The sequence below is a fragment of the Eurytemora carolleeae genome, unplaced genomic scaffold, assembly GCF_000591075.1.
Source record: "Eurytemora carolleeae unplaced genomic scaffold, Eaff_2.0 scaffold24, whole genome shotgun sequence".
NCBI lineage: Eukaryota > Metazoa > Arthropoda > Copepoda > Calanoida > Temoridae > Eurytemora > Eurytemora carolleeae.
In genome coordinates this window covers 535,544-556,216 of record NW_019396080.1, presented here as the reverse complement: position 1 = coordinate 556,216, position 20,673 = coordinate 535,544, and the positions used below count along the sequence as shown (strand labels likewise).

Below are 20,673 nucleotides of genomic sequence, written 5' to 3'. Positions count from 1 at the left end.
AATTATGATAAAAAATCACATTTTCACGAAATTGTACGATTCAAAATTTAGCACATTTTTTTAATTAAATTATTAAGAAATATAAATTTTTTTATATAGTTTTGAAAAATGATTTCTCCCCCAAAATAAAAAGCGAAAAAAAAAGAGTTTAAGTAAGTGATGAAAGATTTCTTGCTTAATGATTTATATTATCAATTAAACCTCTTTTCAGTATTATAAAAAATTGCGGTTTATTTGTGCAAAACATTGCCTTGAAAGTAACAAACAAACAAAAATTCTAAATCCATTCATCATTTTTTGTTTGAGCACGGAGAGTTCAACAGATAGTACAGCCCAAGGAGAATTGAATAGAAGGAGGGGGCGATTGGGTTTCCGTACACTTTGCTGCGACGTTTTTGGACTGCTGAAAAACTAACTAACTAACAACAATAACAAAGGCAGCCGATCTAATGTAAACAAACATGAGTTAGTATACGGTGAATCTTCATCTAACGCCAGAGATGCACCAGATGTCTGTTTATCATTTGTGTTATTGTTTACAATCTTTATTATTGTTGTTACGCAAAAACTAGTTCTTCAGCAGTCCAAATACGTCACAGCAGGGTGTACGGAAACCCAATCGCCCCCTCCTTCTATTCATTTCTCCTTGGTACAGCCAAAGATTGTCATATTATAAAGACTTAAAGATCCTAACATATAAATCTATATAAGGAAGCTCTTCGCTCATATATATATATATAAATATCGGCTATACCAAATTAGCTAACATCGCTAACGGGGGATATCATAGGCTTATAAAGCAGATTTTTTCCTACACAATTCAAAATTTTATTAAAAAGTGATTTAACGTTCCACAGGCGACACGCCGGGCACTTGAGCTAATAAACTAACAAAGTATATCTTCAATTTCAAATGTTACAATATTTTCAATTTTTAGCACATTATAATTATTATTTCTTCCATTTTTTACTCAATACAAATACTGTGGTTCTACCAAGTTTTCAAATAAAACTGTGAGGCAAATTGGTCCAGGCCCTGGGGGTTCATAGTTATGCTGGGATATCCAAACATACAGAAATTACAACTTCAGAAGATAAATAGTTTACACAACATGATTAGGATTATCAGTGGTTTTTGATCTAATCCTGATTAAAAATCTGTATAAAATATTAGGGAGGATATAATATGAATAAATGTTTTCACGGATTTCTTGTTACGTAAAGAATAAGATTTATCTTCTAAAAAATCTTGTTTTTTCTGCTCTGGTTTCTACAGAACAGAACGGAGAAAACAGCAAGGATAGAAGATAACAGGAGATATTTGAAGGAAAACCAGGAATTAATAATGTTGCAACTTTTCCTGGTTCCTTCACTTTCATCCCAGAAACTTGAAAACCCTGGTCAATAATAATGACAACGATATTCATAATAAGATTAATAATAAATGTCAAAACAAATATCAACTAATGATTATAATGATACCTTGCACCACTGAGCCTGCAATGCTAGCCCTGGATCTATCATCAATCAAAAGCATAAATTCAGGAAGATTAAGAATTAAGCCAATTTCATTTAATTCTTTTTTAATAAGTAAATAAAAAATAAAAAGTAGTTTTTTATTAGTATCGACATATTTTGCTTTGTTTTCCTGCAAGCCAGGTATTCTACGAAGTGTACATTATTACAGTAAATCCTCCCTAAATAATCATGTTTTTGTACGTGTATTTACATTATTAGACTACTTAGATAAGACAGGGTGCAGACAGCTACGGAAAGTTGCAGGAAATGGACCAGACTGTGTTGAAATAAAGTGTCGCTGCTCTTTGGCCTTTGATTTGTCTTTACTATCTCACTTATTCTTTTTTGTAAACCTATGCAAATACGTTTTGTAACAATAAAGCACTTTGTTCTAGCTTTTGTTTTAACTAAGTAACCGGCAAATTGTTGATAATTTTTGAGTTATAGTTAGCAACCATTGGGTCACTGTGAAGTGACATATTGAAAAAATTTTAAAATACTTTCTGTAAAGGTACTTATTAATCATAGACTGTTATAAACGATGAAGAATAAAGAAATAAACATATTCCTCCAGAGCTGGGAACTTTTGAATGAGATCAATGCTTGATCCTCTCTTTTTCTTATTCTCTAGACTAACCTAATCTTGAGTTTGTATCCCTGAAAAGTTTATAAAATTCAACCAATCAGAGTCGCGTATCAGAAGCGGGGAAATTTGAAATTTTGCGCGCCACTTAAGATTAATATACAGAAACGGTAGGGACTATCTAATTTTGAAAACCGGTTTTTGATTTTTCTATACTATATCCAGAAAAGAGTGGATCAAGCAAGAAATTAAAAGTGTCCACATTGGATAATCGGATTAAGCAGTTGGGATTAAAGGTATCCCATTCTAAAGTTTCCAGCTCAGAAACTACAAAACATTATTTGTTCACAAAGATAAGAGTGTTCCTGGTATGAAAACATTTGAAAAAATTGTTACCAATATTTTCCACAAAACTAGTGTCACAGGAATCTTTTGTTGCTCCTAAAACATGTTAATAAAATTCTAGATAATATTCCAAAAATAAACTTGCATGTTAACAAATCTTAAGATTCACTAAAAATCGACTTATCTAATCTAAAAGAAAAATTGAATTCAGATTTTTTGGAGATTATCCGGCAGGAAAATATGCACTGCCCATTCGGATGCTAATCGTTCTGGTTGGTTTTTGAAAACTAGCTTTTAATAAAACTTCCAATATTTTAAAATTATATTAACTGTTAAAGTTGGTTTTTCTTAAAGGTAGTGTTCGCGAAAAATGAAAGGGGGTATAGGGTAACGACGAAAAGTATTCTAGGGTGATCGCTACTAATCTTACTTCTATCTGTTGCGAGAAAGTTGTTAAACACGCTAGGTTCTTCGGTATAAGTCGTTTTAACAATAGACGCAACAGATAGATGTAAGATTAGTAGCAATCACCATCGAATTGTTTTTAACTTAAGCACTCCCTATAAACTTTGCAATATATTTATCAAAAGAGAAAAACGAACCGGGAAATTATAATTTTATTAAAACGATAGTTTTGTTTGGCATTTGGTTCGTTTCCTCTCATAGATGTTTCACCTGGTGTGATGTAGCATAGGTCGTGAATATCACAAGAATTCTAAATTAAAAAAAAGACCATTAAAGGGACTGTAGAGTGTAGACACAATTAAAGGGACTGTAGAGTGTAGATACAATTAAAGGGACTGTAGAGTGTAGACACAATTAAAGGGACTGTAGAGTGTAGATACAATTAAAGGGACTGTAGAGTGTAGACACAGTTTCAAGTGACTCTACGTTTTAAAGAGTGATAGTTCTGATTCACAAGGGTACCCTTTGGACCTCTTTTTGTAAACAATTAGGAAGATATTGTCGTTTTTACCATGAATAGTGTTAAATTCTGACCATAATTCCTTCATCGTTCTGCAACGAACATCGGCAAATCACTTTCATAGAAAAGCACATTTGGAAAAAAAAACATTTTTTTAGCAATGTCTTCATCCTTCATGAAAGTTTACAGACTGTGATTGAAAGATGCTCTTATGCAAAAATCGATGAGAATTTTGCCAATTACTTCTTAAAACCAAAATTTACAAGTGCTGTTTAGCTTTAAATGTTTAAAAAAGCATACGTTAGTTAGAGCAGTAAAATTAAAGCCCAAGGCGTTGCGACGCTTCAAAGTCGACCCCTGGTGAGACTTTTTATAAGCAGTCTGAATCTATGTTTACAGGGTAAGGTTGTGAATCGGAAGTGCTACTCTATAAATGGAGAAAGTTTGAAGTTATAACTATACAGTCCCTTTAAATAATAAACATGGCTGCACTTGAATTCGTCATCATTTTTCTTCAAATTTAACATTCTTTAAATTGACCTAGAAAGGACGATATGCTCATTTCCTTGAATTTCAAAAATGTGATTTTCCATTTTAAAAATTTTGGTCAAACTTGATAAATAATATCATAAACAAAGTTTAAACTTATTTGATTAAAAATAAACAAAAATTACACAAATTTTTAATATTTCTGTCGTGCAATAAATTACCAATGTAGAAAAATACGAAAAAAACTTTTGAATTTACATATTACCTCATTTAATAACATTTCCGGTACATAGCTACATCCGTTAGAATTCCACTCTCCTGTCTGAAAAATAAGAAAAAGTATTTGAAAAAGTTTTGCCTTATTAAATTAAAGGTAAGAGTTGCAACCATTGGAAATTAAAAAATCCCTATAAAGACATTTCTGAAGTGAAATTATACCAAAAACTCTTTATTTTGTATAATCTAAAACTTAGTTAAGAGTTTATTGAATTAAAAAACAATAATTCAAAAAATATTAATTTCTTCAAAACATCTTTTTCCCATCCGCAATATGTTATGGATTTCGTATTTTTAGGGGGGGGGGGGGGGGGAAGGCTAAGCTGTCTAAATCACAATTTGTTCCCCTATAAAAACTTTAGAAATTAATATCCGCTCTTAAAGTTATATTAAGTTTACACTAATACGCTAAATAAACATTAAAAAATCACCTGCTTAAAATAGCAATCGTACATCGGGCAATTAGATCTGAAAAATGCATTTATCAACTTTGTATAAATTTTAAAAGAAACATTCCGTTAAAAGGCAACATGAAGGAAAACCCCTTCCGTGCAATATTAATATGTTATACACTCTATACACAAGCGCACTATACAAAACAAAATTCCAATAACAGACATAATTCGAGAATAAATATGAATCAATTCCTTCATATTCATTATTTTCGCCTTAAAGCATTATTATTATTGGTTGTTAGCATTAACAATAAATGTCAGACATAAATCAAATTATCTAAAAAAATTGTTTATGTAATCTCACCGAGCAGGGAAAGGCAGGCAGCCATTGGCGTATACATTTTCCGTCCAAGGGGGGGGGGGGGGGTTAAAATTCATTTTTGGCGTCAAATAAAAACTTTGCTTGATTTTTTAAAATCACGATTCTAAAACAGAAGACTAAAACAGTATTGCACCGAAGGCTTAACATTAAAAAATAAGTTAAATGTGTCACGTAAAAGTAAGTATTTGCGTCTTATGACTGCCAGAAGACACAGATATTAAAAAGTGGCACGGAAGAGTAATGTTGTGGCGCATAGCCATTCCCCTTCCCCGGCTCCCTTACCTCATTTCATCCATGTTTATCACACATTCATTCCCAACACCTGTTATAGTGTAATTAGTGTCAGGCAAAGTTTAAGGTATTTCGACTTTTTTAGCAACAACAAATAAAATCAAATACCCCCCCCCTCCCCCTAATGATGTCACAAGTCGGATTCACATTAGTACCATTTAAACCGTTGTCTGCGTATTTATTTCTAATCTAAAAATTTATTTATTTTCAATTATTGTTTCTATTTTAAATGCAGCAGAGACCAGAGAAAGAAATCGACGATATTTTCCACAATTTTGCTCAAATAAAGGGTCGTAACGTTGTGAATCAGACATGCCACTTGATTGAGAATTAAAAAGTACTCTTTACAGTCCCTAAAGTTTGGGATATATTGCAAAACAAAAACTTTGATACGTAAAATTTTAAACAAAACATAACAATCAATTTGTTTCTTTTCCTAAAAAATCCAAGATTTCACAAGAAAAAAACGCCCTCAAACCTTAGTAATCTATCTATATATAAATTAAGCTTGTCTGTCTGTCTGCTTTTTATATCCAATTAACGTCAAAACGGCCAAACCAATCGGGCCCAAATTTTGTTTATAATTGATAAAAATTTTAAAAATTTGTGTTTAAAAATTTTTTATTACAAAATTTTGAAAATGCGCGAAAAAATATTATGAAATCCGCAAACTTTTTCTTGTTTTTGTTTTATACTGTACAAAGAGAAGATGCTCACAGATAAAGCCACATCTAAAAGTTGAAATAGTAGATGGGAGCGAAGCGCCCTAAAAGCCTAGTGCATATATATATCACTATAAAATGTACAAGTAAAAAGTTTATATAATAAATTATGTTTGTCAGAATGTCAAAACAAATATCAACTAATGATTATAATGACGAGGCAACTTTGAAATAGTTTATAAATTACATATTTTTTTTTTTCTCTTATTTCTCTCTTTTTTTTCTTTTTTTACTGTTGAAAGATGAATGTCTTTGTGTATCACATAAATTAAACTTATTCCAAAAGTTTTCATCTATTATTTAGCTTATCTAGTTTATTTAGCTAAACTTTCCAGTTTTTATATTGGACCATTGATTTTTTAAATGTTAACTATGTAAAAACATGTTGTTAAAAAATGTTAGGAAAATTCCATTTCGTATTTTTCATTTTTACACTGTTAGAAATAGAAAATTAAAACCGGTATAAATGCACTAAAGATATTATTTTGTTGTCTTAAAATTCATAACATTTACAAAACTATCTATTTAATAAAGCTCATATGTGTACATTTGTAAATTTATAAATCCATTTGAGACAGCCATTTTTGATTTTTGTGAAAAATGGGCTGGGCCAAATTGGCTGACATTGGGGTTAATATGGGCTAAACAAATCGATTCTAACGGTGTATTATCCTGAGTGGTTTAGTATTTTAAGAAATCATTATTCAATTAAACAAATGAAAAATAATGTTTTGACAACATGTTATTTTCATCGACTAACAAGTTTTGCATTTTTTTCCCAGATGACTAGACAAGTAGGTTTTTCTAACACGCGGAGAGAAAAGCAAGAAAATGGTTGAATTACCTAAACCTGCCCCTAGACTCCACCAGACAACAGAACAGCAGGTCTACAAAATACAGGATTTCTTTCTTTTCTTTAATTCGATTGTCAATGATTCAAATAGTTATGTTTTCTCTGATTGATTCAAAGTTACAGTCAGTTTTATAAATCTTCTACAAATATCAATATTGTTTTAAAGTTGCCATGTTTATAAACATATTCGGGATTTTAAAAACTTAAAAGTCGTCTTTAATCTTTGAAATTTTTTGCAGCATTGAATGATCAACCTACAAGTATGATTCTTGAAGCAATAATCACAAAATAGCCCTAGTCCTGTCATTTCCAAAACGTGGTCTGCCATTTTTTGCTTTCATAATTACCAGAGATATGAACGATTTGATTTAGAATTAGACATTTTCATTATTGTTTTTAATATATTGAATTTAAACAAATTTATTAATATCTTTGGTGTTTTCTCAGGAAAAAATGACAGACCACATTTTGAAAATGGTAGGACCATTTTGTAATTAATATTTCATAAAAAAATTGCTTAAAGTAAAGGTTGCCTTTATTAAATGCCGCAGACTATTTCTAAGGTCAAAGAAGATTTATAATTCTTCAATCAATTAAAATTATTCCAGTTTATTTAGAATAGGATCGAATGGAAAGTTTTTGTCGCTCTTCTCCGAATTTAAAAAACACGAATAATTCCGTTTATTTTCAATAAAATTCAAATTTCTAAAAGTTTTGTGACATTCATGATCATTGCTCACTTCTGCGCCTTCAACCTTGTCACGACAACCTCGAGACATTTAGAAGAAAAAGAGAGAATTTATTATATTAAAACATTTTTAACCTCGGGAATATCTTTCCATGCAAAACTTTGGTTCCAAATTTAAGAAATAGGTTGTTGCAAAAAGGTTTAAAGTAATATTTCAGTTTGTATTGTTGATACCTGTGTTTTAAATTTGTAACTAGGATCTGGACAGAATACCTCAACCTGAAAGGATCAACACATTTTGGGGAGGTGCCGTTTTAAATAAAAGGTCAAAATCTTTTTATCATAGGAAGACGACTTTTTAATGAAAGGGTTAACAAATTAGACGTGCCGGGTCTCTGAGATTAGAAGGCCTGCTTAATTTTCAAAGAGCCATCATGAATTTAGGAAGATGACCATATAATTAAAGGATCAATGTAAATTTAGGAAAGTGCCCCCAGGGGGTCCCTAAATTCACAGTCAGAACGATTTTTAAGAGTTATAAGATTAAGAAAAGTAATTATCATGGGACAACTGTTTTAGAAAATTACTTTTTTACATATTAAAATTAAAATAAACTAAACTTTTCGACATTATCTGAGCTGAAAACTTTAGAATGAAATATCCAATTGTCCGATCATGTTGCTTCTCTGGAGTTTAAATTCACGTGGAGAACAAGCAATATTTAAACTGGATATTAAGAAAAAGAGTGGTTTAAGCCTTAATCCTGGTATCCACCATTCTAAAGTTTTCAGCTCAGATAAGATATATTTTATGCTACCAAAAAGATAAAACTTCATAATAGGACTATCTATATATAAATATAGACATATATATACTTTGCTTGTCTACCTTTCTGCATAGTTTGTCTGTTTGTATTCAATAAACGTCAAAATGGCTGAATCAATCGGGATCAGGGAAGGTTTATAAATGCTCCGAATAACAAATAAAATCTATAAAACTAGGCTTTTAGGGCGGCCCATCTTCTATTTAAATTGTGAACATGTTCTCTTTGTTTACATTTTAAAACAAATAAGAAAAAAATTTTGCGAATTTTTTTAAAAAATTCGCGGATTTTCAAGAATTTAAATTTTTTTACAAAATTAAAAACCTGTAAAACACATTTTTTCAAATTTTCATCATTCATAAACCTTACCTGTGGTCACGTGATGTCCCACAAAAAATTTGGGCCCGATCGGTTCAGCCGTTTTGACGTTTATTGGATACAAACAAACAAACAGACACCCAGACAGACAAGCCAATATTTATACTAGCCTTAGAGGGCGCTTCGCGCCCATCTTTTAAATTAATTGTGAACATGTTCTCTTTGTGTACATCGTAAAACAAAACAAAAATGATTCGCGGATTTTCACAAAAAATTTCGTGGATTTTCAAAATTTTCAAAAATTTAATGAAGATCGAATTTTGATGGAGACAAATATTTGAAATTTTGATCATTCATAAACAAACAAACAAACAAACAAACAAACAGAGAAACAGACAGACAAGCCAAATTTATATATAGATAGATTAACGAAAAAATTAAATAAATCCGCGAGCATTTTTTGGTTTTTGTTTTATATTAAATTGTATAAAGAGAAGATGCTCTAAGATATAAAGAGCGGAGAGCCACCATTAAAGTTGAATTAGAAGATGTGCGCAAAGCGCCCTTAAAGCCAATTAAAGATAAAAATGACAAATATTGTATTTGTAAAAAAAAATAGAAATTTTGTAAATATAGTACTTTTATAAAAGAATAAATATTGAATCCGACTTCATAAAAACTCCGATACACTTAAATACCAAAAATAACAAAAAATTGATAAATATAATTCCAAGAATTGCATTATATCTAATAAAAATCATTAAGGAAAAATATTGTATTTCTCCTTCAGGAAAAATATTGTATTTCTCCTTCAGGAAAAATATTGTATTTCTCCTTCAGGAAAAATATTTCCTTCAGGAAAAATATTGTATTTCTCCTTAAGGAAAAATATTGTATTTCTCCTTCAGGAAAAATATTGTACTTCTCCTTAAGGAAAAATATTGTATTTCTGCTTAAGGAAAAACATTGTATTTCTCCTTACAAATCATAGCAAAACTAACTAACTAACTAAAATTTTGATAATTTTATATTAGAATTGTAGTATTAAAGATATTAAATACGAAAAATCTTCATTTAACGAGTGAAATATGTTTCAAAGTTAAAGCTTACTATAATTTACCATTCATGGTTTAAAGAAGATTTAGAATTTAAAAAAATAATATTTTTAGAAGTCGAGGTCTTTTAAAAAATTACCTCTGTACAGAGTGGGTTGAGGCAAAGAAACAGTATAACTGAACTGCACAAAATTTACTCAATAATTTGGAAAATATTTAAATATTTCTAGGTGTAAAAGTTTTCCTAGCTGCAGTAAAAATGCCCTTGATAAAAAAGTTTTTAGGGTACTGTTGTGATTCGAGCATTGGCATCTGTGGCAGGAGGATAATTTGAAATTATGCTAACAGTTCCTTTAAGTTGGAAATTTTTGTTAAATTAATTAAAATTTGCTCAAACGAATTTTATTTTATCTGGATTAAAAAAATGCGGAAAATTATTAAGAATTCCAAATATTTTACAGAAGAACCAGGTTTAGAGTATTATTAATAATAATAATGATGATAATACTAATAAATGATGATAATAATAGAATAATAATAATGATGATGATAATACTAATAAATGAATGATAATAATAGAATAATAATAATGATGATGATAATACTAATAAATGAATGATAATAATAGAATAATAATAATGATGATGATAATACTAATAAATGAATGATAATAATAGAATAATAATAATTCTTGAGGGTTGATGCTTCTTAAAATCCAAATATTTGAAAGGATTTGAATCTATGCCACAAACTCAAATTATCTAATCCTTATAGCTTTGCATCCTAATATCATTTGATATTTCAAACGTATGATTAATTAATCTAATTGAATTCATAGTTTGAAATATCTAAGTTCTACGACATTGGTTTGCAAAGATATAAAGATTAAAAAAATTAGAGTTTGTGGCAAAGACTCAACTCCTTTGATGTAAACCTTCGATATTTCAAACTTGGACTACTATATCTAACATTTAATCAGATATCAAAGGGTTACGCAATTTAGGATGCAAGATATGAGAATTATGAAAATATAATATGAAGCAAGTAATTATATATCCTAATAAAATTCTCTTTTATTAGATATTCTTATGAACTGCTCTGTTATGAAGAAAAAACAAGAAAAATTTTAACATTTTTTAAAAATAATATTTGTTTTACCTGGCTAGTTTACTTGGCTAGTTTACCTGGCTAGTTTACCTGTGGCCGAATTTAAAGAATTTGAGCGGCGGTTTAAATTTAAGCCGCGGTTTAAATATGGTTGGTTATACTTAAAATTGTATCAAATGTTTCAAGATTTAAGTCGGCGCTTAATTTAAACCGGTTTTTGGTGGATTTAAACCGCGGCTTAAATTCTTTAAATTTCATCTCTGGCTAGTTTACCTGGCTAGTACTAAAGAAATTAGAAGAATAATTATTTTGATTTGATTCATTTCTAGATGAAGATCAAAATATTGTTAATGTGTGTAGTCTCAACCATCTGATTACAAGTTTACTCTGAAAAAAATGTCTCCAAAATTTAATGGAACACAACTAAAACTCAACTGTATACTCTACCCTTTACATTATACACTCTACACTCTACACTCTACACTCTACAATCTACACTCTACACTCTACACTCTACACTCTACACTCTACACTCTACACTCTGGTTATCACTGTCTATATCCCCTCGAGTTCTGAACCCAGTATACTGGAGTATATATATATATATCAGCTGTTATGAAATTGCATGCTCCAAGAATTACAACTGTGTGAGTGTGGGAGAAGTATAAAATTCTCGACTGGCGTCATTAGTCTACAGTGCGCAACCGCAAACCTCTTAGATATAAACAAACATTAATATGGTTATTAGTGGTATGCAGAAAACCGTGTGCTGACTGTCGTCTTTTCTTTCTTAAACTCATTAACTAAATGGTTTATGTGTTTTGCTTTTCCAATCTGTTCTGACCCTTTTTTTTTATAAAACTTTCACCGATATTTCACACAAATAAAAGAAAGTAAGAAAGCGCCAATCATTCCTTTGTTTTCCGGTATTATACCACGGTTTCTTAATTAATTTCCCGTCCCACCCCCATTTCTTCAATGCAAGTTGTCAATATTTGTTTTTTGAAGTTATTTTGAAGTTATTTTTATTTTATACACTTTATTGATTAGATTTTTACGAATACAAGTAATAAATAATATTATTGACGTATATTTATTTTGTTACAAATCCATGACAATAAAAATCTAATCCCTTTTCACATGAAGGTAGGGTGTCTTAAAAAACATGGAAATCAACTTTGAATCACGCGGGTTTTTAGTGACCACATAATAATAGTAAAAACTATAACTTAATATTTACTTTTGGATTTCGAAAATGAAGTCTGTCATTTCTGTACTTTCACAATTTTTAAATCAAATCTAAATTGTCTGAATATAAGACATATCTGTCAATTTTTTAAAGAATTTTGGAAAGATGTGCGACCTCTTTTGATACACTCAACGATATTTATTAATATTTAATATTTAAAAGTGAAAAATCAATGTTTATTTAAAGTTCCATGTTTCATAAACTTTAAGGGATGAATACTAAACATGAAGGTCGTCTTTAATCTTTAATTTTTTTGCGGCATTAAATGATCAGCCTACTTTTACACGTATGATTCTTGAAACAATAATCTCAAAATTCTCCTAGTACTGACATTTCCGAAATGTGGTCTGCCTTTTTTTGTGCTGTCAATATTAGCGGAGATAACTAACACCAAAATTGTCGAAATCTGAAAAAAATTCTTTGCATCTCTAGTAGCATTGAAAGCACAAAGAAGAGTATTTTGAGATCATCATTATAAAAATTTTCTTCTGAAACCAGGTTTACGAAAAAATGTCGCAGATTTTTTCAAAGTTGAAAGACGACCTACAAGTTCTGTTTCCTGGGAGGCTGGGACACCCTATAGCTAACAATACATATGGTTCAGGGAGTTGCCATTCTATGTTGCGCACACATGCCCCGTAAAATTCCAAAACAGAGAGAGGGGGATTGAATTTTGTAGATCCAGAAATTAGTATTTATTTAGGGTTAGGTTAGGTTAAGACAATTTCTGGGCCGAGCGCTGCGGCTAGAACAGACTAGGGGCCGAGCGCTGCGGCCACGGGTTAGGTTAAGTTATGACACTTTCTGGGCCGAGCGCTGCGGCCACATGTCTTACATTTAAGACCACACCGGCTGCCAGTCTCTACGCAGGCATCCCACAAATATCATTTTTCGGGATCTACAAAATTCAATCCCCCTCTCTTTGTTTTGGAATTTTACGGGGCATGCGCGCGCAACACAGAATGGCAAATGCCTATGGTTCAATACTCTCTTAGAAATGCAGAACGTTGCATAAGTAACCAGAAGAAATCAGCAACATAGATAAGACTTGCTGCAATACAAGTTACTCCCATAGATGCAGCTACTCTGATCTCTTTCCTTGTCATTGAAGCATTAGAGATGACTGGTGGTCCAGATAATGCGAACACACTGTTATACGTGAAGCATGCCATGCCTCCTGCGCACATGAGAAGAGCTGCAGCTATGAAGGAGAACGCGATATCCATAACTGTAGATTGGATCACGTCTCGGCCCTGCATGAGATAACTGATCAGGATCATCGGAGTTACGATCGCCATGCAGGTGAGGATCCCACAGCCAACAATCTCAGCATCCGTCTCAGCAGGAACAGATTTATAATTCATCTCGAAATCTATCGTTCCAAACCATACCTGGAATATGGAGAGAAATTAATATAAATTATGTTAAAGCAATGCGACAATATTGTTAAGATTCTATCAGTTTTCAGTTGGATAAAGGTTTAAAGGATACCGTAGTCCCTTTGTGAATAGGACATGCCACTCAACAAATGAGGTGTTATCTGAAATTACGTTCATAGCCTCTTACAGTTTTTTTGGTTCTCACTGTATAATTACTCGAAAAATAATGCACGCAAAAACATAAAATGCTGTTAGTGCATAATAGCTCTTAAATAAGATAAAGATAAACTACCGCCATTGTTGATCTACGTGTAAGTGTATTTCTAGCAATCATGTTTATAGCAATCAAATCTCTTGGAATTATGTTACTAGTAATCCTGTTTCTAGGAATCATATTGCTAACAACCGTGTTTTAAGCAATCATGTTTCAAGCAATCATGTTTCAAGCAATCATGTTTCAAGCAATCATGTTTCTTGCAATCATGTTTCTTGCAATCATGTTTCTTGCAATCATGTTTCTTGCAATCATGTTTCGTTTCTTGCAATCATGTTTCTTGCAATCATGTTTCTTGCAATCATGTTTCTTGCAATCATGTTTCAAGCAATCATGTTTCAAGCAATCATGTTTCAAGCAATCATGTTTCAAGCAATCATGTTTCAAGAAATCATGTTTCAAGCAATCATGTTTTAAGCAATCATGTTTCTATTCATCATGTTTCTAATATTTCTTTCAATCTTGTGTTTAGAAATCATATTTCCAGCAATCCTGCTTCTTACAATAATATTTCTAGCAATAATATCTGCAGTGTTCCTACCTGTGATCCTCTATTCCCTATCCTGTGAATCACTAGCGCGGAAAAAACAGTAAAACTTTCAAATACTTTAAACAAACTTGAAGTTTCCAACAATCCTGTCATTTTGCCTAAAAACAGTAAAACTTTCAAATACTTTAAACAAACTTGAAGTTTCCAACAATCCTGTCATTTTGCCTAAAAACAGTAAAACTTTCAAATACTTTAAACAAACTTGAAGTTTCCAACAATCCTGTCATTTTGCCTGAATACCTTGCTGTTAGAAAACCCCTAAAGGGACTGTATGCATAATTACAAGTCACCCTTCATTTACAGAGGGGCATTTCCGAACCACGAAAGTACCCTTTAAAGCTTTGTATGACAAGGAATGAAAAAGATTTACGTTTAAATTAAACATTTTTGATTGTTATTTTCTTCTCGTGACATAATTTTTTCATCAAAAACAATAAAGGATTTTTTTCAGAATTAAGCGCTTTTTAAAATAGAAAAACGGCGATATGTTTGATTATCGTCCAGGATACTCCGTAAATAAAGGGTCTTGAAAAACAGTCTCTATAAAAATGTATAATATCGAAGCACATAAACAAAATTTTAAAATTACGATTTTGAACAAATTATGTTGTGATTTCGAACAGATACTTGGGAATGTAAAGTTCGGTAAGACGAACGAAAGGTTCATTCTATACAGCGTGTGTTATCTGAACCCCGGAGAATGTTTAGGAGCCAACAGTGTGTGGACTGAACCCCCGAGAAGGTTTAGGAGCTAACAGTGTGTGGAATGAACCCCGGAGAAGGTCTAGGAGCTAACAGTGTGTTGACTGAACCCCGGAGAAGGTTTAGGAGCTAACAGTGTTTGGACTGAACCCCGGAGAAGGTTTAGGAGCTAACAGTGTGTGGAATGAACCCCGGAGAAGGTTTAGGAGCTAACAGTGTGTGGACTGAACCCCGGAGAAGGTTTAGGAGCTAACAGTGTGTGGACTGAACCCCGGAGAAGGTTTAGGAGCTAACAGTGTGTGGACTGAACCCCGGAGAAGGTCTAGGAGCTAACAGTGTGTGGACTGAACCCCGGAGAAGGTTTAGGAGCTAACAGCGTGTGGACTGAACCCCGGAAAAGGTTTATGAGCTAACAGTGTGTGGACTGAACCCCGGAGAAGGTTTAGGAGTAATGACTATAAGGCAGAAAGAACAAATGCCTGTGTAACTGCTTTAATTCAAGATAAGGCAATTATTTATTGACATTATATTGTTTAATGGAATTTTCCTTTGTTGTCTTAAGCCTTTTTCGAGGTTTCTGTTCTGGAGCTCGAAATACAAGAAAACGGGTGAACAGATCAGTTAAACATTTTTCTGTGAGACCAGAGGGGGGGGGGGGATCACACAAAAATGTATCCTTAAAGGGAGTGTAAGCGTATTTTCAAGCTACCCTGCATGTAAAGATGGCATTAGTCGTTTCACAATACAATGTACATACAATGTTTCTCTTATTCTGTAAGAATGAGATTGCAATATTTACAACTTTTAAAACTGATTACTTTCAATTGTTGTTTCTCCACAAAATTTATTTGCGGATTATTACAATCCCCATTTTTTTGCAACATGATGGTCGACAAAGGAATCGAGTCTTTGCCACAAACTCTGATTTTCTAATCACTATATCTTTGGAAACAAATGATGTAGACCTTAGATATTTCAAACTATGTATTCTGTTAGATCAAATAATCTAAGTTTTAAATATTAAACATCGAGTTCTAAAGATATTGAGGTTTAAATATTTGATTTTGTTCCAAAGACTCAATTCCTTTATTTGATATTAGATTATATTAGATTATTTGATATAATAGAGTTCATAGTTTGAAATATCTAAGGTTGTAACACTGGGTTGGAAATATATAAGGAATAAAAAATGAGAGTTTGTGGCAAAGACTCAGTTCCTTTTTCTTGCTTTGTAGTGATGCTTTTTAATGTTACTAGATTACGCAAGAAAAACCAAATCTAAAAATGTTTAAGAACACGTGTTTAGGTCTCCTCATGAGTCATGAAATAGAAAAGGAACGGGACACATCTATTTCTCCCTATTTCTGTTGAACCTGATGTCGTAGATCTATGATATTTCAAACTATGAATATGAATTCTACAAGATATAATATTCTTACATGAGCTTGCAAAGATATATGGATTAGAAAATAAGAGTTATTGGAGAGTGTTTAGCAGCAAATGATTTTTTTGCGCTATCTTATTAAAAATCTTACAAAATTTGACATTTTATACATTTTTAAATTCCTTTTCCAATAACAAGTATGCCATTTTCAAAATAACAAACTAGTAGCAAATAAAAAAAAAAATTTATCTACATAATTGTAAATCCGTGAATCTTAAAACTCTAGTTTATTCTTTAAATATCCATCCAATATTAAATGTTAAAAACTAACTAATATTTAATGTCAGACTAAGAATTCAAAGTTACTTGAAAAAACAAAGCCCCCCCCCATCCCCCTTCGTAGGAATAGGATTAATAGTTATTTGCTTTTTGATAGCGCAGAATTAGAATATAATTACAAAGCACAGTATATTTGCAAGACACATTCTGGGGTAGGGTTTCCATCGAACGAAACGTTTCGCGAAAATTTTCGTTCGCATTTTGCAAATTTTTTCGCGAAAATGAATAATGCGAAAAAATGCAAAAACGATACAAAGTTTTGCAAAAATATATTAAGATATATAATTTTTTGTTTATATTCTGGTCAAGCCTTAATAGGGTATCCTCAGACCTGCCGATGTTGTGTACAACCCGAAATAGAAACCGGGGGCGTACACAGAAGGGGGGGCTATTGGAGATGCGCCCCCAATATAAGCGAAATCTTTACGCTCCTGATGGAAACAGAAAAAATAAATATATTTTTATTAATTCTTAACATTCCCTGGATCCGCTGAAAAAACGTGTATGTTAAGGTAATAAATCACTTTTTCTGCCTAATTGTTTGCAATAAAGTTTTATTTTTCGCCTAAGCTAGTCTCCGTCATAAAAGGCTTCATTTTCATTGCAACATTTTTTTGACATAAGTATTTATATACTGTACAAAATTTATACTGACTATTCCTTATATATTTAAGATTCCTTGCAACTGTAATGATGTCTTGTTTCTTAGCCAGATCATTAAATAAGGATTATATTTTGGCAGAATACATTATATGAGTTTCAGGTCGTCTTTGCAGTCTCGTCCTTTGTGGGTAACCCTGTATATTTAATAAATATGAAAACTGAGAAGTTGCTCTGATTTTTGCTTTATAATTATATATAATTTATATATAATATATTATATATATTTGTAAATTCAGAGGTGTTATTTCTCCCCCTCATGAACTGCTACAGTTAAATAAAAAGATGGAAAATTTTAGATTTCTGTAGACTAATCCGCAGTTAACATATGGGGGGGGGGGTAATTATTTGGTAATTATTCATAAACTCTGTTATCAGTAAAGTTGGGTTTCTTGAATTGTATGTCCCAAAAAAACTTATGCCACGTCTGTCATAATGGTTCCTTTTTTTAAAAGATTAGGAAGTTATGGCAGTATGAAATTTTAGCTTAGTTGAAAATTAATTTCAAGATAATATGATAAATTAAAGAAGTCTTAGCAATTAGAATTTTTATGCTCTGGGTGGTCTTTTCTCAATCTATGGTGAACATATCCTGAAACCAATATATTCCCAGCTGAGCAGGGGCAAAATTTTCTCTATTTTCTCTTCGGTTTATATGTAAAATATCAGCCCAGCTGAATACACCTTTCAATATTTGCGATTTTGAAAATTGTAAATCTTTGACGTGTTTATTGGTTAGAGGAAGAAAATCTTTTTTTCAAAAATTAAAGGAAACACAGATACAAAATTTTATATTTTCAATATACAGATCAACATTTGTACATTATGCTACGGTGGTAGGCAGTTATATCATTATGATGAGGACGACTTTTTATTTAAGTTTTAATTGTCATCAAGCTGTTCTCGAATTACAATTTAACAAGTAATTATAGAGAACCTTTTTTAATTGACAGCTTCTCTTTGTTTCCATGTCTTTGTGTATCCATGCTTTATAAGAAGATGAGCGGGAACTGAAGCTTCTAGAAGTGAAGAAGCTGCTGGAAGTGAAGAAGCTGCTGGAAACGAAAAAGCTTCTGGAAGTGAAGAAGCTGCTGCTGGAAGTGAAGAAAGTGCTGGAAGTGATGAAGCTTTTGGAAGGGATGAAGCTGCTGGAAGGGATGAAGCTTCTGTAAGGGATGAAGCTGCTGGAGGGGATGAAGCTTCTGGAAGTGATGAAGCTTTTGGAAGGGATGAAGCTGCTGGAAGGGATGAAGCTTCTGGAAGGGGTGAAGCTGTTGGAAGTGATGAAGCTTCTGGAAGTGATGAAGCTTTTGGAAGGGATGAAGCTGCTGGAAGGGATGAAGCTGCTGGAAGGGATGAAGCTTCTGGAAGGGATGAAGCTTCTGGAAGGGATGAAGCTTCTGGAAGTAATGAAGCTTTTGGAAGGGATGAAGCTGCTGGAAGGGATGAAGCTCCTGGAAGGGATGAAGCTTCTGGAAGGGATGAAGCTGTTGGAGGGGATGAAGCTTCTGGAAGTAATGAAGCTTTTGGAAGGGATGAAGCTGCTGGAAGGGATGAAGCTCCTGGAAGGGATGAAGCTGCTGGAAGGGATGAAGCTTCTGGGAGGGATGAAGCTTCTGGAAGGGATGAAGCTTCTGGAAGGGATAAAGCTGCTGGAAACGAAGAAGCTTCTGGAAGTGAAGAAGCTGCTGCTGTTAATTGAAGAAAGTGATGAAGCTCCTGGAAGGGATGAAGCTTCTGGAAGTGATGGAGCTGCTGAAAGGGATGAAGCTGCTGGAAGGGATGAAGCTGCTGGAAGGCATGAAGTTTCCGGAAAGGAAGAAGCTCCTGGAAGTGAAAAAGTTGCTGGAACTACTGGAACTGAGGAAGCTGCTGTGACTAAAAAAGCATTTGGATCTGAAGAAACTGCTGAACTAGTGAAAGCTGTTAGGACTACTGGAAGTTAGTCTCCAGCTTTAGAAGACCAGCCATGTTTATAGAAATGTATTCCTGTGCCATTGATACACTTTTCCTGCCATAAAAGTCTATCGTCTGTTGAGCTGTCGCAACATAGTCAGCTGCAGCAGATACAGAAGATCGATTTATGAGTGAAAGGTGAAATCCTTGATGCTTCTAAACCTCTCCAAAACCTCTCATGGACTCGCAGTGTCTAAGCCCATCAAAGAAGGCTAGAACTACTACTACCTTCAATCATAACCAGACAATAAGCCCCTGAGAGGGCCTTGTTCACAAACATCTGCACTTAATCTGTAGAAAATATCTCTGACTTGTGTTTAATATCGGTTTCATCAGATTTCAGGAGACTAGTTATTCTGGAGAAAAACTTCACATATGTCCGGTTGGTATCCTAGTTTCAAACTCCACCGAGTTCTCTTGAAACAGTCTGAATTTAGCCTTCATCCTTTCTATTATATCAATACAACGAAGCCGAGCTTTTTAATTTAATTTTTGTCTTTTTACAAGCTTTTTTCGAGTTACTAGTTAAAATCAATCAAAGAGAAGCTTGTTTAATTTAAATTTTGTTTGTTTAGAAGCTTTTCTTGAGTTATAAGTTTACAAGCAATCAAAGAGAAGCTTTGTTAATTGACAGCTTCTCTTTGTTTTCATATGTTATGTGTATTAATGCTGTTTAAAAGCTTGATATATATCAAAATTTAAATTGAAAGCTGTCTTTATTGTATTGATATATGCGACCAAGACTGTAGGTTAAAAATATACCATTTTCTAAAAGTACTTAAGTAAAAGTATAGCAATCATTATTAACCTTTATTAAGAGACTAATTAAAAATCTGCTTTGATCCAGATTTATGATGATTGAAAATGATTGAAAAATGAAAAAAAAGTATTAAAGATTAATCTCTAGTTTTATCCAGATTACTCTTGTTCGAATGATAGTACTTTTCAAAAACATTTCAATTATAAAGCATAAAATTTATGAATCTTTATGAAAATGTAAAACATAATTGGGTGTTTAAAAAAACATGAAGTTGATATCACAAGGTCTCTAGGATGTTGGAACTATAGTGAAAAAAGTATTTGGTTGGGTGAACTGATTTGTTCTAAACTGTTATCAAGCACTCTCATAGTCTTTTTTTACAAGTAAAACTAATGGTTGACAAAACTTACAAATTGACCTAATTGACTTAGTAACCTATGTTAATTCAGGTTTGTACTCAACAGCACTGCAACTTCTGTAAAAAGTTCATTACTAATATTTGCTCTAAATCCAAGAATTAACTGACACTGAATCTATAGAAAACATCAATTTACTCAATAAAAATGTGATTTATTCAACATTGTGTACATTTCAACATCTGTGCTTAGAATTTCTTCCATGTAAATTTTATTTTAAAAAATCATATTTTTA

At 32.3% G+C, this 20,673-nt stretch overlaps 3 protein-coding genes across 4 annotated transcripts; 1 reads left to right on the top strand and 2 right to left on the bottom strand.

Annotated features, from left to right (window-relative positions):
• Positions 1–522: 522 nt before the first annotated feature.
• LOC111716294 (uncharacterized) lies at positions 523–12,726 on the bottom strand. Of its 2 annotated transcripts, none has more exons than XM_023491736.1 (12): positions 11,043–12,726; positions 9,802–9,844; positions 7,701–7,745; positions 6,770–6,812; positions 5,195–5,234; positions 4,567–4,603; positions 4,125–4,181; positions 3,121–3,160; positions 2,497–2,541; positions 1,648–1,696; positions 1,482–1,516; positions 523–1,396 (listed from the first exon to the last, which is right to left on the bottom strand). In XM_023491736.1, exons 1-12 carry the CDS (start codon positions 11,090–11,092, stop codon positions 1,239–1,241), a joined length of 642 nt encoding a protein of 213 aa, XP_023347504.1. In that variant the 5' UTR covers positions 11,093–12,726; the 3' UTR covers positions 523–1,238. The 2 variants fall into 2 exon arrangements, with proteins under 2 accessions (XP_023347504.1, XP_023347511.1); XM_023491743.1 differs by having other exon boundaries at positions 523–1,386.
• A 162-nt stretch (positions 12,727–12,888) lies between these two features.
• Positions 12,889–14,603, bottom strand: LOC111716284 (uncharacterized). The gene is made up of 2 exons (XM_023491727.1): positions 14,213–14,603; positions 12,889–13,409 (listed from the first exon to the last, which is right to left on the bottom strand). The coding sequence occupies exons 1-2, from the start codon at positions 14,312–14,314 to the stop codon at positions 12,999–13,001; spliced, it is 513 nt and encodes a 170-aa protein (XP_023347495.1). The 5' UTR covers positions 14,315–14,603; the 3' UTR covers positions 12,889–12,998.
• Positions 14,604–14,987: 384 nt separating this feature from the next.
• LOC111716255 (circumsporozoite protein-like) lies at positions 14,988–19,252 on the top strand. The gene is made up of 3 exons (XM_023491695.1): positions 14,988–15,043; positions 18,330–18,982; positions 19,041–19,252. Exons 1-3 carry the CDS (start codon positions 14,988–14,990, stop codon positions 19,250–19,252), a joined length of 921 nt encoding a protein of 306 aa, XP_023347463.1.
• Positions 19,253–20,673: the final 1,421 nt, after the last annotated feature.

Excerpts from the sequence above, each read along its gene's own strand:
- LOC111716294 (XM_023491736.1), bottom strand. The coding sequence starts at position 11,092 with ATGAATCAAATCAAAATAATTATTCTTCTAATTTCTTTAGTACTAGCC. Across the intron at positions 3,161-4,124 it reads CGGAAATGTTATTAAATGAG|AATTCTTGTGATATTCACGA; the intron begins GTAATATGTAAA and ends TTTTTAATTTAG. Across the intron at positions 1,697-2,496 it reads TAGTTTTGTGGAAAATATTG|GGAGGATTTACTGTAATAAT; the intron begins GTAACAATTTTT and ends ATGATTATTTAG.
- LOC111716284 (XM_023491727.1), bottom strand. The coding sequence starts at position 14,314 with ATGACAGGATTGTTGGAAACTTCAAGTTTGTTTAAAGTATTTGAAAGT. Across the intron at positions 13,410-14,212 it reads TAGGGAATAGAGGATCACAG|GTATGGTTTGGAACGATAGA; the intron begins GTAGGAACACTG and ends TCCATATTCCAG.
- LOC111716255 (XM_023491695.1), top strand. The coding sequence starts at position 14,988 with ATGAACCCCGGAGAAGGTCTAGGAGCTAACAGTGTGTTGACTGAACCC. Across the intron at positions 15,044-18,329 it reads TTGACTGAACCCCGGAGAAG|AAGTGAAGAAGCTGCTGGAA; the intron begins GTTTAGGAGCTA and ends TGAAGCTTCTAG. Across the intron at positions 18,983-19,040 it reads AAACGAAGAAGCTTCTGGAA|CTTCTGGAAGTGATGGAGCT; the intron begins GTGAAGAAGCTG and ends GAAGGGATGAAG.